This window comes from Panthera onca, chromosome F2 (genome assembly GCF_046562875.1).
Source record: "Panthera onca isolate mPanOnc1 chromosome F2, mPanOnc1 haplotype 2, whole genome shotgun sequence".
In the NCBI taxonomy this organism is placed as follows: domain Eukaryota; kingdom Metazoa; phylum Chordata; class Mammalia; order Carnivora; family Felidae; genus Panthera; species Panthera onca.
Window position 1 is genome coordinate 35,948,398 of NC_138356.1, and position 16,322 is coordinate 35,964,719.

General features: G+C 35.7%; 1 protein-coding gene across 2 annotated transcripts in view; it reads right to left on the minus strand.

The window, feature by feature from the left end:
* MMP16 (matrix metallopeptidase 16) overlaps positions 1–16,322 on the minus strand; it is a 311,674-nt gene that overhangs the window by 161,882 nt on the left and 133,470 nt on the right. For both annotated transcript variants that reach the window (XM_060610852.3, XM_060610851.3), the window contains exon 2: positions 9,147–9,295. In XM_060610852.3, the coding sequence (XP_060466835.1) occupies positions 9,147–9,295 (149 nt within the window). The remainder of the gene's footprint in view (positions 1–9,146; positions 9,296–16,322) is intronic.

Below are 16,322 nucleotides of genomic sequence, written 5' to 3' on the forward strand. Positions count from 1 at the left end.
AAATTATAATTTTCTTACCCCAGATCTGTACCAATTCCTCTGATGCCTTATTTCAGCCAAAAGTCTTAACCTCCTTCTAATGCCCAAGCTAATACCTAGGTAATATCCACCACTGCTCTTTCCTCAGTCTCCTCTAATCAATCAGGAGGCTGTCTCTCTTGTTTCCAAATTTCTTTCTCTCTCGCTGTCTAAAAGCTTTCCTTCTTGCTCCTAAAGATAAATCTTTCCAGAGCACAGAAGTTTTCTCTACATGCTCTGGGCATGAAATGCTTATATAGAAAGAATCTGATTCAGGCCTACTTAGGGAGGATACCCTGTCCCCCTACTTCCCAAGATCCATTCAGGTTACTAAAGAAGTAAACTTCTTTCTACCTTTCTATGTAGTGACGTCTGTCTGGAATAACTTTTTTCTCTCTTTTCACACTGAGAATCCTAAACATCCTTCATTATGCAACTCATATAGGTACAGTTTACAATCGCAACACAGCATGGATTATACTCCGTATTCTGATTTGTGTCTCTATTGTCCGCCGGCCTGAGTCAGGGCAGAGAGCCAGGTGTGGGGCCAATACCCAGTAAAGTCTCCAATAAGGAACATGAAGCAAATAGATTGAGTCTGCGTATCTTTTTTGCACATGGTGATCTCCCTACTATCCATGTTGCTTGAAGACTCTGTAACTCTTTCCAGGTCTGTGCCTTGAGCAAATGCTTACTGCATGGACATTGTGTACATACTTTTATATAAAACCAAATCATAAAGTAGATAACTTAAGTGTAAGAAATAAACATAAGAACAGGAATGATCTAATACCAATCAGTAATTTAATGCAAAGAAGTCCTAATAAAGGTTGGTCAGGTTGAGAACACTCTATGTTAACTTCATCAATATTTGTATCCAAATATTCTAGCAAAGAGATATTGGCAGGTATTATATATTAAAATTTGTAAAATCCCCCAAATATGATTGAAGCACATCAAGCCACTGAATAAGACACACAGTATCTCAGCTAAATTGGTCTTCAGGTTTCTTATGTGACTCCAAACATTTAAATTATTCTTTAATCTCATAAGCAGTCAGGTTCTTTCTACTACAATTTTTAAAGTTCTTTGTGGATAAAAATAACGATTAACATTTAACAGTACTCACCAAGAAATTAAATGTCTAATACTAATGGTAAAATTGGCATGTTAATATTGTTATTCAGGTCGAGACTGGCACTGGGATTTATTTCTATATATCATGTACCAAGTGTTAGTTGCATTCATATATGAATTTGATAAACCCCATAATAACATGAGAATGCAAAACTCTAAACGTACAAGTGGAACAGATTGGATTAATAGTTTCACGTAAGGTAACAGCTATATCACAAGAAAGAAACATGGGTTGAAGAGAGCCTATGTGTATGCAAACACACGTGCACACTATTTTCAAACAGTGCTTTTTTTGGTGAAAGTGCCATTGCTAAAACATACTTATTTTTTCTGTGTGTCAACACACAGCTCATACACATGTGCTTCATTACGGACTCATTTGCTAAAAATTTTAAGTTGGTATTCCAAAGCAAAGACATGAGAATGGGTACTGGGGGAGAGAGGGAGCCACAAGAAAGTTATTTGGCACTTACAAGGTGTAAATAATAGTACCTCCTCAGTTTTCATAAATATAATATTGATTTTCAGTATTGATTTAATTGTTTAGAACCGAGAACATTTTTCAATTAGTTGCATAGATCATTAATGGCTTTATTTAAATTAGCTTAACTTAAAAAGGAAAAATATCTAAAATCAGTGCTCTTGAAAGGAGTTATAGGGGCGCCTGGGTGGCTCAGTGGGTTGAGCACCTGACTCTTGATTTCAGCTCAGGTCATGATCCCAGGGTCGTGGGAATGAGCCCTGTGTCGGGCTCTGCAGCTGGGCATGGGGCCTGCTTAAGACTGTCTTCTCTCCCTTTCCTTCTGCCCCTCTCCCCTGCTTGCTGTCTCTCTCTCTCTGAAAGAAAGAAAGAAAGAAAGAAAGAAAGAAAGAAAGAAAGAAAAGAAAAAAGAGAAAAAAAGAGAAAAGAAAAGAAAAGAAAAGAAAAGAAAAGAAAAGAAAAGAAAAGAAGGAGCTATATTGTAAAAGTGAGGAGCAGAGATCCTAGAGCTAGACTGCTACGGTTCCTACCTTACCTCCACCAACTCACCTGCCCCGTGACATTGGTCAGACTACTGTCTCTATTTCTCCACTTCCTCATCTACAAACTGGAAGTGATAATATTATTGAGTAAATGTGAGGATTAAATTAGTTAAATCATGTAAAACACTTAGAACAGTGCCTGGCAAATAGTAACTGCTATGATTATTAACTTATAATAATTATTATTTTACAAATACCAGGAAGTGGCTGTACTCGTAGAAGCAACAGCAGTAGCAGTCAACTGGTATCAACATGTTTCAGTTCGCCTTAACCTATGTGTTAACATACTTTGTTATTCAAAACAGGGATATCCTGGGGTTTCGATAATACAGATACCAACAGATACTTTATTTTATGAAAATAAAGTAGCCACAAACTTCTAAACAAATTTGTATATAGTAATAAGAGTCACTATATACGAGACAGTGTTCACTGCTTCACTGGTTTCAGTAATTTTTTTTCAATGAGTTGGGTATTCAAGTTACCCACATGACTTGAATATATAGGGCCACCCACATGACTCTGAATGATGCCTTCAAGTTTAATCCACACAACTGGTGGCCCTGTAGTGGGGCTGCAGGAAGATGGCACTTCAATAAAATACATGCAACTGGAATGGTGTCCCTTGGAGTAGGGATTTGTACCACACAGTGACTGTGCACACATATTTACTTTTACCATGAGAAGAGCAGCCACTCAAAAAAATTATATTTTGTGACTTACGAATTAGTAAGGAAAGAACAAGGTTCATCCGCATCATATAGTTAACAGTTTTCAGTTCCGGGCTTTTCCATATCGAATGAAAGGTAAGAGTAGCATCTACTATTTATAGTTGTCCTCAAAAGATCATTTTACATATTTTTAAATACGCTTATTTTTATTAGTTTATTTATTTAAAAAAAGTGTTTTTAATGCTTATTTATTTTTGAGAGAGAGCGACAGAGAGTGAACAGGGGAGGGGCAGAGAGCAAGGGAGACACACACTCCAAAACAGGTTCCAGGCTCTGAGCTGTCAGCACAGAGCCCGACGCAGGGCTTGAACTCAGAACTGAGATCATGACCTGAGCCGAAGTCAGGCACTTAATCAGACTGAGACACCCAGGCGCCCCTTATTTTCATTACTTTAAAAATCCTTAGATATTGTTTGTCCTCAGACAATCAAGTCCAGGAATTGTGAAGATTTTTTTAAAAGTAAATTAACTTAGGGTTCAAAATGTAGGTATGCTGATTTAGCTATCAACTATCCTTAGGGAGTTACCAAAAAAGGGATTAGTCCATCTTATAATGTTATACTGATTGAGTACCATTGTTATATTCAGAAATAAAAAAAAAAGAAATTTAATTACTGATGAACCTATCTTGTATATGTAGATTGAAAGGGAGTCTTAACTTGATAATTTAGACAAATGAGTAAAAATCATGAAACATATTGAAAATTAAGCCCCAAAGCTTATGGTTCTTGATATATCTAAAAAAATATTTCAATTCTCAAATTAGGAGAATTCAAATACCACTGTAGTTTCATAAAAATTATTTGAAAAAAGCTCCATATTCAGTCTTAAATTCATTTTAATTAAGATCCCTTTCTTTGCATGATTTAAATAAATTAGAATTACTCAGTAGATCATCTAATATTTATGTATTCATGTATATATGTATATATGTGTGTGTGTGTGTTCATATATGTGTATATATGTGTATGCATATATGTGGAGAGAAATAAAAAAGGTCGCCTTAAAATCATACTTCATTAACCATACTTCAATGCATGATACTGTGCACACATAAGAGATGAATTAAAATTTAAAAATACCTACCATTAATATTGTAAAAACACATTAGACTCATTTTCATTATTGCCTTGCTAGCTTTTTCTTTCCTTGCTTAATATAATCTTTTTTTACGCATAACATAAATTGCTTCACTTATTAAGGAATTTAAGTGAGTTTGCTTACAAAAATTAGCTAAGCAACCCAAAATTTAAAAGAACCATTGCAACATACGATTATGAGCTCATTTTGGGGTGGGGGAATAAGTATTCATTACTATCTCTCCAACACCAATGAAAACTAACATAAAAGCAATATGCCATTTAGGGAATACTTAAATCTGTTGCTTAAAAATGGTTAATTCCTTCAACATAATATAGGGATTACCACAATTGTATCTTTACTTTTAATTAACCATGAATTCTAGATTGAATACACCAAATGATGTCTGACAAAGGAGGACATAATTATTTAACATAAAACAATTGATCTTGACAAGAGCCTAAAATTAGATAAAAGTTTATAGCATCTGAAAATGAATCCTAAGACATTATTTTAATACTGAGGAGGAATTTTAGGTCTATAATTGTAGTCCATATTTTACGTAATAAGGTTTAGATAAAAATTCATACTTTATAATTTGACCATGTAAAATAACAGAGTACAATTTCAGCATGGATTGTTATTACACATTCATTTGAGATTACAGAAGCACAGACAATTGCTTAAGTAGCATGATTATAGGGTTTATACTTACAAAAATAGTACATTATTTGAGCTGAGTACCCTGAGCAACAACATGTCACGAGTGGAGATACATCAGTGGAAAAAAACCAGACAGGAGGCCAATGAAGCCACAGGGTTTCTAGTCTGAGTGACAATGGAAGTGCCATAAAGGACAAAAGAAGCATGGCAGTCTAGGAAGGGACGATGATGAGGGTTTAACGAGGCTTTGGTGGACTCACCTAGGAATAACACTCTATGTAAAGGAAAAGATGCCGTTCCGATTCGAAAAAAAGAAGAAAAAACTAAATTAGAACAAAGTTTGGTTAATGAAAACAGACCAAAACACTGGTTGTGTTTAAGTTAAGGGTTAGACAGTCTCTTTAACAAATGGTGCTGGGAGAACTGGACAGCAACATGCAGAAGGTTGAAACTAGACCACTTTCTCACACCATTCACAAAAATAAACTCAAAATGGATAAAGGACCTGAATGTGAGACAGGAAACCATCAAAACCTTAGAGGAGAAAGCAGGAAAAGACCTCTCTGACCTCAGCCGTAGCAATCTCTTACTCGGCACATCCCCAAAGGCAAGGGAATTAAAAGCAAAAGTGAATTACTGGGACCTTATGAAGATAAAAAGCTTCTGCACAGCAAAGGAAACAACCAACAAAACTAAAAGGCAACCAACGGAATGGGAAAAGATATTTGCAAATGACACATCGGACAAAGGGCTAGTATCCAAAATCTATAAAGAGCTCATCAAACTCCACACCCGAAAAACAAATAACCCAGTGAAGAAATGGGCAGAAAACATGAATAGACACTTCTCTAAAGAAGACATCCGGATGGCCAACAGGCACATGAAAAGATGTTCAACGTCGCTCCTTATCAGGGAAATACAAATCAAAACCACACTCAGATACCACCTCACGCCAGTCAGAGTGGCCAAAATGAAGAAATCAGGAGACTATAGATGCTGGAGAGGATGTGGAGAAACAGGAACCCTCTTGCACTGTTGGTGGGAATGCAAATTGGTGCAGCCGCTCTGGAAAGCAGTGTGGAGGTTCCTCAGAAAATTAAAAATAGACCTACCCTATGACCCAGCAATAGCACTGCTAGGAATTTATCCAAGGGATACAGGAGTACTGATGCATAGGGGCACCTGTACCCCAATGTTTATAGCGGCACTCTCAACAATAGCCAAATTATGGAAAGAGCCTAAATGTCCATCAACTGATGAATGGATAAAGAAATTGTGGTGTATATACACAATGGAATACTACGTGGCAATGAGAAAAAATGAAATATGGCCTTTTGTAGCAACATGGATGGAACTGGAGAGTGTGATGCTAAGTGAAATAAGCCATACAGAGAAAGACAGACAGCATATGGTTTCACTCTTATGTGGATCCTGAGAAACATAACAGAAACCCATGGGGGAGGGGAAGGAAAAAAAAAAAAAAAAAAGAGGTTAGAGTGGGAGAGAGCCAAAGCATAAGAGACTGTTAAAAACTGAGAACAAACTGAGGGTTGATGGGGGGTGGGAGGGAGGGCAGGGTGGGTGATGGGTATTGAGGAGGGCACCTTTTGGGATGAGCACTGGGTGTTGTATGGAAACCAATTTGACAGTAAATTTCATATATTAAAAAAAAATAAATAAATAAATAAATAAAAATAACAAAAAAAAAAAAATAGAAAACAAATTTGGAATTAAAAAAAAAAATAAGTTAAGGGTTACCTATAGAGTTGATCTTTTCTCTACAATGCTATAATTCACAAAAATGCTACTGTAACTCCTACACATTGACGCAATCATTTCTCCTGGTCTGGAATTTAAGCCACTGTGTGGCAGAAAAAGACCACTGTCCTTCTCTCCACCCTTGCATTTTGCGTTGTCCTGCCAAAGATCAACTGAAAACTGTTCAGATCCTTTGAACACAAGGGGCCAAAATAACTTCTGCACACATTCTTCTTCTATCATCTCCTGACAAAGACTTTTTTCCCAGCTATCTCAGGTTTGATTTAGGAAATCAAACCTATCTATCTTGAGTCCTTCCAATGACCAGCAGGAGCTCTCAAAACTCACAGGAAACACAGATGCCACTTTCTGCGGAACTCTGTTTTCTGAATTTTGTTTTATTTTATTAAAAATTTTTTTTTTTAACGTTTATTATTTTTGAGAGACAGAGTGAGACAGAATGTGAGCGGGGAGGGGCAGAGAGAGAGAGAGGAAGACAGAGAATCCGAAGCAGGCTCCAGGCTCTGGGCTGTCAGCACAGAGCCCGATGCGGGGCTCACACCCACGAACCACGAGATCATGACCTGAACAGAAATCAAGAGTCAGATGCTTAACTGACAGAACCACCCAGGTGCTCCTACTTTCTGAATTTTAATATCTAGTAGTAAGCAGAATCAGAGGAGTTTGTTGCCCAAGTTCTCAGTTTATTGTTATTTTTTTAAAGTTTATTTATTTTGCGAGCGAATGCATACACACGCTAGCAGGGGAGGGGCAGAGAGAATCCCAGGCAGGCCTCAGGCCCAGCATGGACCCAAGAGGTGATCCATCTAACAGTGAGATCGTGACCTGAGTGAAACCAAGAGTCTGAGGCTTCGATGACTGAGCCACCCAGGTGCCCCATCAATTTATTGTGTTTTTAAAAACTGTGTCATCCATTCCGGGAAAGTGGATCAGAAGACAACAGCCCTGCGTGAGGGAGCAAAAAAGCTGTCCAGGGCACTTTGTAAAATGTTGGGATTAAAAGTATAATTTAAATGGAATTCTCTACTATACACAGCAATAAAATGCAGGATTTGCTGGTTTTGCTTATTAATAGGCTATATTTAAAATTAATTTACAACTTTAATTAAAATTAATTTAAATCTGTATTTATTTAGGACACTATTAAGGGAGAATTGCAATGAACAGAGGGCAGCAGGTTCAAAATATCCAAGTCTATTCCCAATATTGATAACAAGATTGTCATTCTTACAGAATGCACTACATTAATTCTTGGTTCTATTTTCCCAGATGTATACCAAAGTTAATATTTATGTATCTCTTAAAATGCTAGCAGAGGTAATACATTTATTTTTCCAAACTGCTTTGACATTTAATCTTCAAGCCTTTTATTATGTGCTTTCCCGGTCTTGATGAAATAGAAATAGTATGACTAATATAATGATGTAAGTATTAGAAGGCCAAAATAAATAATTAAATAAATAATAATTAAATAAATAAATAATTAAATCATATATTTAATTAGTTTAATATGTGAAAATTATACATACCTGAGCACAGATATTTCAGGTATTTAAGGTTTAAAAAGAAAAATAAATGTGTCATTTCTCAAGGTCCACAGCATGGAATAGTAGAAAGCCTTCCAACCAAACATTAAAAGGTCTGGATTCTGTAACTACTCTGGATTTCACCTAGCCTTTGACTTTCTGTTTCCTTATTTGAAAAAGTAGACAGAGGAAAAAAAAAATGTATCCTTGTCTTCCCTACTGTGGAGGGCTGATGTATGATGATCATATTAAATGATGAAGTAGATTTACTTTGTGAGTATCAAGGACTCAATAAACACAAATGATTCTTCCCTGCACTGAAAGAATTAATCACTTCCTCCTTTGCTGTCCAAAAAACAATAATGCTGTTTCATAATGTTACAGAACTCACAGTGTACCTGTGGTAAGATTATTTGTGGTTATGTCTAGCTACACAGTTAACTTGAAGTTCCTCTGAACAAGAGAGTCTGTCTTCTGAATCTCTATATGCCTCTTTCACCTTTGAAATGCCCACTAATGAGTTATTGGTTGGATAAATAAATTAACAAATGACTGATGACTCAGTCAATAAAATAACAAATCCCATTAAGGAGTTAAAAACAAGCCATTTGCTAGTAAAAAACTGAAGGAAAAGACTTGCAGTAAACCTCTCCTTGATTGAACTCATGTAGAGAGAATTGCCACTGATAGGACGCTAATAAACTGTTAACTGGTTCTCTGACACCCTTACCCCTATTCCTCCAAAAAAAAAGCCCTTATTTGTATTGTTTCCCATTTTCCTTAGTGTCAATATTTCTACTTTGGTCAATTTCAAGCTACTGAGATGATGTTACTTAACAGGGAAGAGATGTGTACAATAAGTCCTCATCAACACCACAAGCCGGTTCCAACACAACAGTGCCTGTAGCCTTTGTAATGACTTCAACTGTACATTGACTTTGACTCTCATTGTTTCTTTCCTTTCTTCCCCCCTATTTTGAAACTGTGTTGCAAAAGTCAGGGGAGTAAATTGGGCTTTGACAAACCTGACATCATAGGGGAGTAGAGTTAACACAGTTCAAATTCCAAGGAAAAGAGACATGAGACAAATTGCTACACTCGTGGTTGGTGGAATTCACTTAAACTTTATCCGACTACTTAGTTGGGCTCGAGGACCAAAAAAAGTGAGAGTGTGGATGCCATTACTTACTCAATTGTGTTTCTGTCCACTTTTCCTGTCATGTTAATGCCATAGAACTGCTGCATGGCAGCTAAGGCGGCCTGCATGGTCTCCGCAGAGCGCAGCACCGACATTCTGGGGTCAGTTGGTGGAAGGTAGCCGTACTTTTGTAACCAAACCTGCAACAACAAGTACAGTTCCTTTTAGATCAACTTCACAATGTAACAATATTTTATGGTAATTAAGTTATGTCCCTAGTGGATCCTTAAGCTTTATTTCCTCTACAAGGGCATATATTATTTTAGTGTTTCATCACTTTCTAACACATATTCTGTAGTTTGTTTTAATATACTTTCAATGACTGTAATGGGTCTTTGTAACACATCTACAAAAAAATAATCATCTGTTTAAAGCTTATTGCTTATAAGGAACTATACTACACACTGTATAAAAAGTAAGATCACCTCTGCCCTCTAGGAATTCAACTTCCCAAAATAAAGGATGATATTTTTTCAACAACATGACCCCAGTGAACATCTCTGCTGGAAGGGGAAGTTAATGTGCATATGTCACATCTAAAATGTCACTTTTCTGAACAACTGACCAAGAACCACAGCCATCATGAGTAGCATCATCAATATAGACCATACTATTCTGTCAAGACATTTGGATATAAATTCATGCAATTGATCTATTCAATGTAGTCAGATGTCTTCAAGGGTAGGTAAATGTTTCTCATGTAAAGAATATTCTTTCCTTTATTTAAGATGACTCACTTCAATCCAAATAATGTAAGTGACCAAAGGTCTCACATACAGATGAAGTCAGACCATCTGGTTTGGCCCTCTCTTTAAGGATCTCATGATTTTTATTCTCCTCTTCCCCAAAGAAGAGAGATTTGTGTGGCTACTGAGGGAAACATGTCAGAGTTGAGCTCATATCCCAATCGTGATTATAGTAACAAACAAGTCATTCATTTAAGGCTATATTTTAAAAATAACGTAAAACTTGAGGGATTTGGGGAAAAGTAATCTTCGCCAGAGAGAAGATGCTTTCTAGTTCTACAATTCTATGCATTCATTTTAAATGCACAATCGTATGTTCAGCTCATATCCTATCCTTCTGTCCCTTACCTAAATCCTCCATGGGGCACTAAGATTTCTTGAAGTGCAGTGAACTGCCCGTCAGATTGAGAAAGGCCAAGTAATTCTGGCTGTGGCACAGAATAGAAGCTGTGCCATTTAATGGAAGGTATTCACCAGTATGCATTTCCCTCCCTACCTGGGTCTATTCATCATGCAAATGATGATCCTATAAAGCTACAGCTTTTCTCCAATACCTGATATACCTCCTTTATGACCTGACAACTAAACACAGGAGAGCTATTTTCTCAGTGAAAATAAACAGTAATTATATAAGTTAAATTTCACCAAAAGAAACTGATATTAAATATACCAAAGTCTCAGCATGTGAAACACAAGGTGGAATGTTTTACAGTATTTCCAAGAAAAAGATCCCTCCAAAAGTTCAGTACTATAATCACAACCCTTTCAAAATAAAATAAAACATTTATTCTAAACCTATTTAAGAGATTAACAATGCATCACTGTCAGGAAGGTTTATTGTTGAAACTCCATCTAGTAAACTCATCTACCACATAGTGAAAACATGCCAAGACACTCCTCTCATCTAATCTGTAATGAATAGGCTTCCAGGGAAGACACATATATTCAGTTACCTAGTCAACAGTGTTGCAGTCTGAAATAGATTCCATTTTTTTTTTTTTTTCTGAATGAAGGAGACAAGATTTCACTGGCATTGTATCATTTACTAGAAAACTCAATACCTATTGTCACGCAATTTCCCCCAAATTAGAAGATTTCATCTTGATTGTTAACAGTATACATGCACTAATATTCTGAAACTGAACTGCTTTTTTCCATAATACTTTGTTTGCATTTATTTCTTACTTGCTAGAAAGCTGACTTGTTGCTAGGTTACTCATGGGTGCTAAGCTACTGACAACCACGTTTATGGTGATAGCAAAAAGAAAACTGTTAATAATAAACCCTATGATTTATATAGAAAAACTATAAAAATATATAAATTTGCAATGGATAATGAGAAAAATATATTACAAAAATACATATTGATTTATGCCTTACCCTCTCAAACAAATGAGTTAGAAGAATAAAAAGAAATTGTGATTTTTCTTCAAATTCTTTTATATTATGTCATTTATCACAAAAGTCAGTTTTTCTAAATGACTGAGAAGTGAATAATTCTTTTTAATTGTAAGATATCAGAAAATCTATGGGACCCACCATTTTATAGTCAAAGTTTATTTATTTTTTTTTTGTTTGATAACTCAATGTCATTGAGCTTACCATCATTAATAGCAATATACATGTATCATTGTCATTTGTTAATCAAGAAATCTTCTCTGACATCATCAAGAATTGACCAGGGGGTACCTGGGTGGCTCAGAGGGTTAAGCGTTTGACTTTGGCTCAGGTCATGATTTCATTGTTCATGGGTTGGAGCCCTGAGTTGGCCTCTGTGCTGACAGCTCAGAGCCTGGAGCCTGCTTCAGACTCTGTATCTCCCTCTCTCTCTGCCCCTCCCCCACTCATGCCATGTCTCTCTCTCTCTCTCTCTCTCTCTCAAAAATAATAGAAACATTGAAAAAATTTTTTTAATTGACTAGGAATAATTCTCAATGGAAACTTGCAATCCATCCTTCCACAAAACAGCGGAAAATCAAGCATATTGGTGTCATGTTAGAGTATGAAACCAGCAAGCCTTCAATAGCATTTCTTATTAAAACTGCTGTGGACAATTTTACTCTAGGTGGATATAAAAAGCAAGTAATTATACCTACAATGACTTACAGTATTAATTTGATTCACAGTGTTTCTTTATGTTCATAATACTCAATATGGAAACTGCAGGTGAAAACAAATACTTGCTTAAATAATCTTTTAATCACGCAGAGTACAGTCTCTTGAGTTAGGTTTGGTCTTATACTATTTCCTTTAAGCTGTCCACAGAATTCTGAGGATCTGATCATGTTTGGTATGATAGAGAAAAAAATCTGTAAGTAAGATGCTAATGCTCCTTGGAGGAGACGAAGTTGGGCAACATGGTGATATAAAACTGACCAAATACAAGGTGGACCGTGCAGTCAGCATCAGTGGTAGAAACCATGATGGCCAAAATCTATAGTGCTTTGTAAACACTGACTCTTAAATTACCAGTGAATGAAGATCAGGTACAAACAGTGAGGATCAGATTCAAACACTGGTCCATAATCATCATAGAATACAGGATCCTCTGGTATAAGTAACCTTATCCTATTTCTATAGAACAAAACCCTTTTGTTCATATAAACAGAGCAAGGTGGTAGCCTTAGCACCGCATCATTCTAGATGTGGTGCTCATTCTAGAGTAATAAGCAGGAAATTTTAACAATTGAAGTTTGACATAAGTGACACACAGGAAAACCTTTCTCTTTTTTTTCCTATTAAACTACAAACTTACAATATTTTATTTGATAGAAAGTTAAATATACAAAGTAATATCTGAAGTTACACACTATCCCTTAAAAACTATACACACAGACTCCATCCTCATGGACTATGTCCTGGTTTTAGATGTTGTTTTAAAATATTTCTCCCGGATGATAGGAAATACATTTGCCTCCTGAGATTGTTTATCTCTTGATATTTTTTTCAATGCTCTCAAATGCACATAATGGGGAGTTAAGGAATAATTTCCTAATGTATGCATTTGGGGGAAATGATGCTGAATTTGAGGTTTGATGTGAGGATTGATAATACATAAAGCCAGCAGCATATCTCTTGCTCAGTCCATCATATTATTATTTTATGCTTACTAATTGCTCTGAGTTCTTGAAATTGCTCCCGCTCAGGTTAAGATTCATCCTTGGAATGAGGCAAGACAGAAACGCAGGTGAGATGTAAGTAGTCAGAGTTGTGAGGAAAGACAATTTGTTTTTAGTTTGTTTCCTTTTGCTTAGTGGATTGACACGTGCATTTGAGAGCACTGGAAAACCATCAAGAAATAAGTTTCTTTGGAGGCAAAATTTGACTTCTTTTACTGTCTGAGAGTTAGCCTGTGTCATTATCACCAGAACAAGCAACCACAGAACCTCAAATGCAGCAAAAAGTCTAACCTTGAATTACCTTCCCTCTGTTACTAACATATTCAAATTATCTTGCTATCTTGGAGACACAACCAATTTCCTGCACTTAGTAATTATTCAAGTGGAGGAGCAACCAGAAGAGTGCTGTTCTCTGTAGAGCAAGAGACTTATCAAGCAATAAAAGGTAAACATTTAAATATGAAATTCTGGGCCAAAAGATATTGTCTTTACCAGACTGTTGTATAAATAGGAGTAGCAGGCCCATAAAGTTTATTAAATCCATTAAGAAAGAATATCTTTGTCACTAATATTCCATGTAACCATACTGGGAATACCTGTATTAATCAACTCCACTGTCAGTACCCACATATCAGTGTGGTATCATTAAAGATGATAACCAACAACAAAGAGGAGACCTTAGCAGTTCTCATGACTAATGGCAAATATAAACAGAGGATATTTATTTATTTATTTATTTATTTATTTATTTTTAATATATTACTTTCAAATTTAAGTTTATTTATTTGGAGAGACAGAGGGGGCAGAGGAGGGGCACAGGAAAAGGGGGAGAGAGAGAATCCTAGGTAGGCCCCTCGCTTCCAGCATGGAGCCCAGTGTGGGACCTGAACTCATGAACCATGAGTTCATGACCTGAGCTAAAACCAAGAGTCAGACGCTTAACCAACTGAGTCACCCAGGCATGCCTAAACAGAGGGTTTTTAGAGTATATATTTTTATTTCAGACCAGTACTAAAATCATGAGAAGTAAATTTTTATCCAGTTGTTAAAGTTAATAAAGTTATCGATGCCTTAATATACAATTAAGATGCTCCTATTCATTTACTCAGGTGAATCACAAATGCAAGAACCTTATTAAAATTCCATCACTGGAAGGACCCGACATATAGAGAGAACGTCTTGAAATGATGCTTAGATATCCTTCCAAAATTTTTTAAAATGATTAACCTAATGAATTTATTAGGGCAGGAAGGGATCTATCTTAGAAATTACAGAAATTATTGGAGGTGAAGAAATAGGAGGTAGGGTTTAAATTTTATTTAATTTGAAAAATCACTTTGCTAGACCACAACGTCTATTTATGATTGAGGCAGTTTTTTTGGTATAGCTCATGTCAGCTAATTTGTGGGATGGTCAAATGCAAGGTCCATGTACCCAGTGATCAAAATTATGGAACTCAGTAAAGTAGGAAAAGGGCCAAGGTGAGAATATTTTATTTACAGTATTTACTTTAAGGTATTTTATGGTATTTATTTAATAATAGTCACTTCAATTTATATAATTATATAATTTTTTGTCATTTGGGGATGTGAAGTTTTTAAATTATTGAATTCATGTTAAATTTTAACATATTTACTAACAAAAATATTTAAATATGCAATAGTTAACATCGGTCCTGATAAAATTAACTGACTTTTTAAATAAAATGAACTGAAGGAATGATTTTTTAATAATTAAATTTTCAATATTTTAAGTTATTTCATGTTTTTCAGTATGAGGCTTCTAAACATATCTGTTAAATTCTGTTAAAATAAACAACTAAAAAGTGTCATCCCCTATTTTGTGGTATTATCCACAGAGTTAACAAAGGCTTAAGGACATTTTCCTCTAAAATAGCATATATTTAACAGTTATAAAGATGGGCAGAATTTAGGGGCGAAATTTTCTAGTCTGAAAAGTGGCTATAAATATGAATTATAACTACCTATTAACCAAAAACCTAAACTGATGTGGGAGTAGTCATTCAGAATTGGTCGAATTGAAAATTCATAGGATAAGTTAATGAGGCAGAAATTAGCCTTTCTGTTCATTCAAAAATCTAAATGGGTTCTAAATCATCATCTCTTCCTTACCAAGAATGAATCAGTGTATGAAATTGCACATATAGAATTCAATTCCTTTAGAATTTTACTGTCTATTTAAATGGCTTCTTAAATGGAAATCAAACAGTGGAAGGACCAAAAGTTACGCCATTGAACATCTTAGCAATCAAGAGACAACTGTCACTTGGACAAGGAGATGGAAAACAGCTGGGCCATTAGTAAAATTATAATGATCATGATAACCATATATTTCACCATAACATGAAATTCTCTAATATATGACAGAAATGAAAAACTTAGGATATAAAGGCTAGGGAGAGATTTTCCATTCCACCTAAGAGTGAATGAACTACACTTCCTACTTAGTAGCTATGGAAACAAATCCCCTCAAATAGCAATGGCTGAGCTGCAGTAATCAAACAAACAAATAAAAACGAAAACAAAAAACCCACCAAACTAAGAACAAACAAAAAACACAAACAAAACAAAACAGTAGTTTTTAATTGGGGTTCCCATCATATCCTAGTCATTGTACCGAAAAGCTGTAGTACTATGATATACCCGTCTCCTTATGTGTCTTTCATGGTTTTTCCTAAGTGTGTTTTACATTTTTAAAGATGGATATATAATGTGCATGCACACACACATACACACTGACAAAACCAGACCAAAAATACTCAAAAAGACAAAACTGAACCAACGATGAACAACAGCAAGGCATTATATCACCTTGCCATCCCCAGTTTCTTAGGCGGACAGAAATAATTACCAAAAAAGTACTTATAGTAACCATTAACATGATTCTACTTTATATCAAAATCACCTCACCAATCTAAATAGCATAAAATTCTCCTCAAATCTGTGCTTCTTTACACTAGTTGGATCAAGTGTCGAGCGAGTGCATTCTGTGAGTTATCTAAAAGGCATGTACTTGAGCCTGAGTCAGGTAGATGATCAACTCAACTCGCCTTTATTTTCTGGGGGCAGATTCAATCTCACCAATACCAAAAACTGATGAGGAGATTAATCGCAGGGTCTTCACAGCAGGAGTATGAAATGTCCTACGGACTCAAAATGCCAGAGCATTTTATACAGTATGCGGCTCCACACATTCATGCGTGGACACACCTACCTATAGAAATGCAAGAAATAAACTTCACTTTTATTTAATGTTCAGAGTGATACTGGGGCCCTCACTCC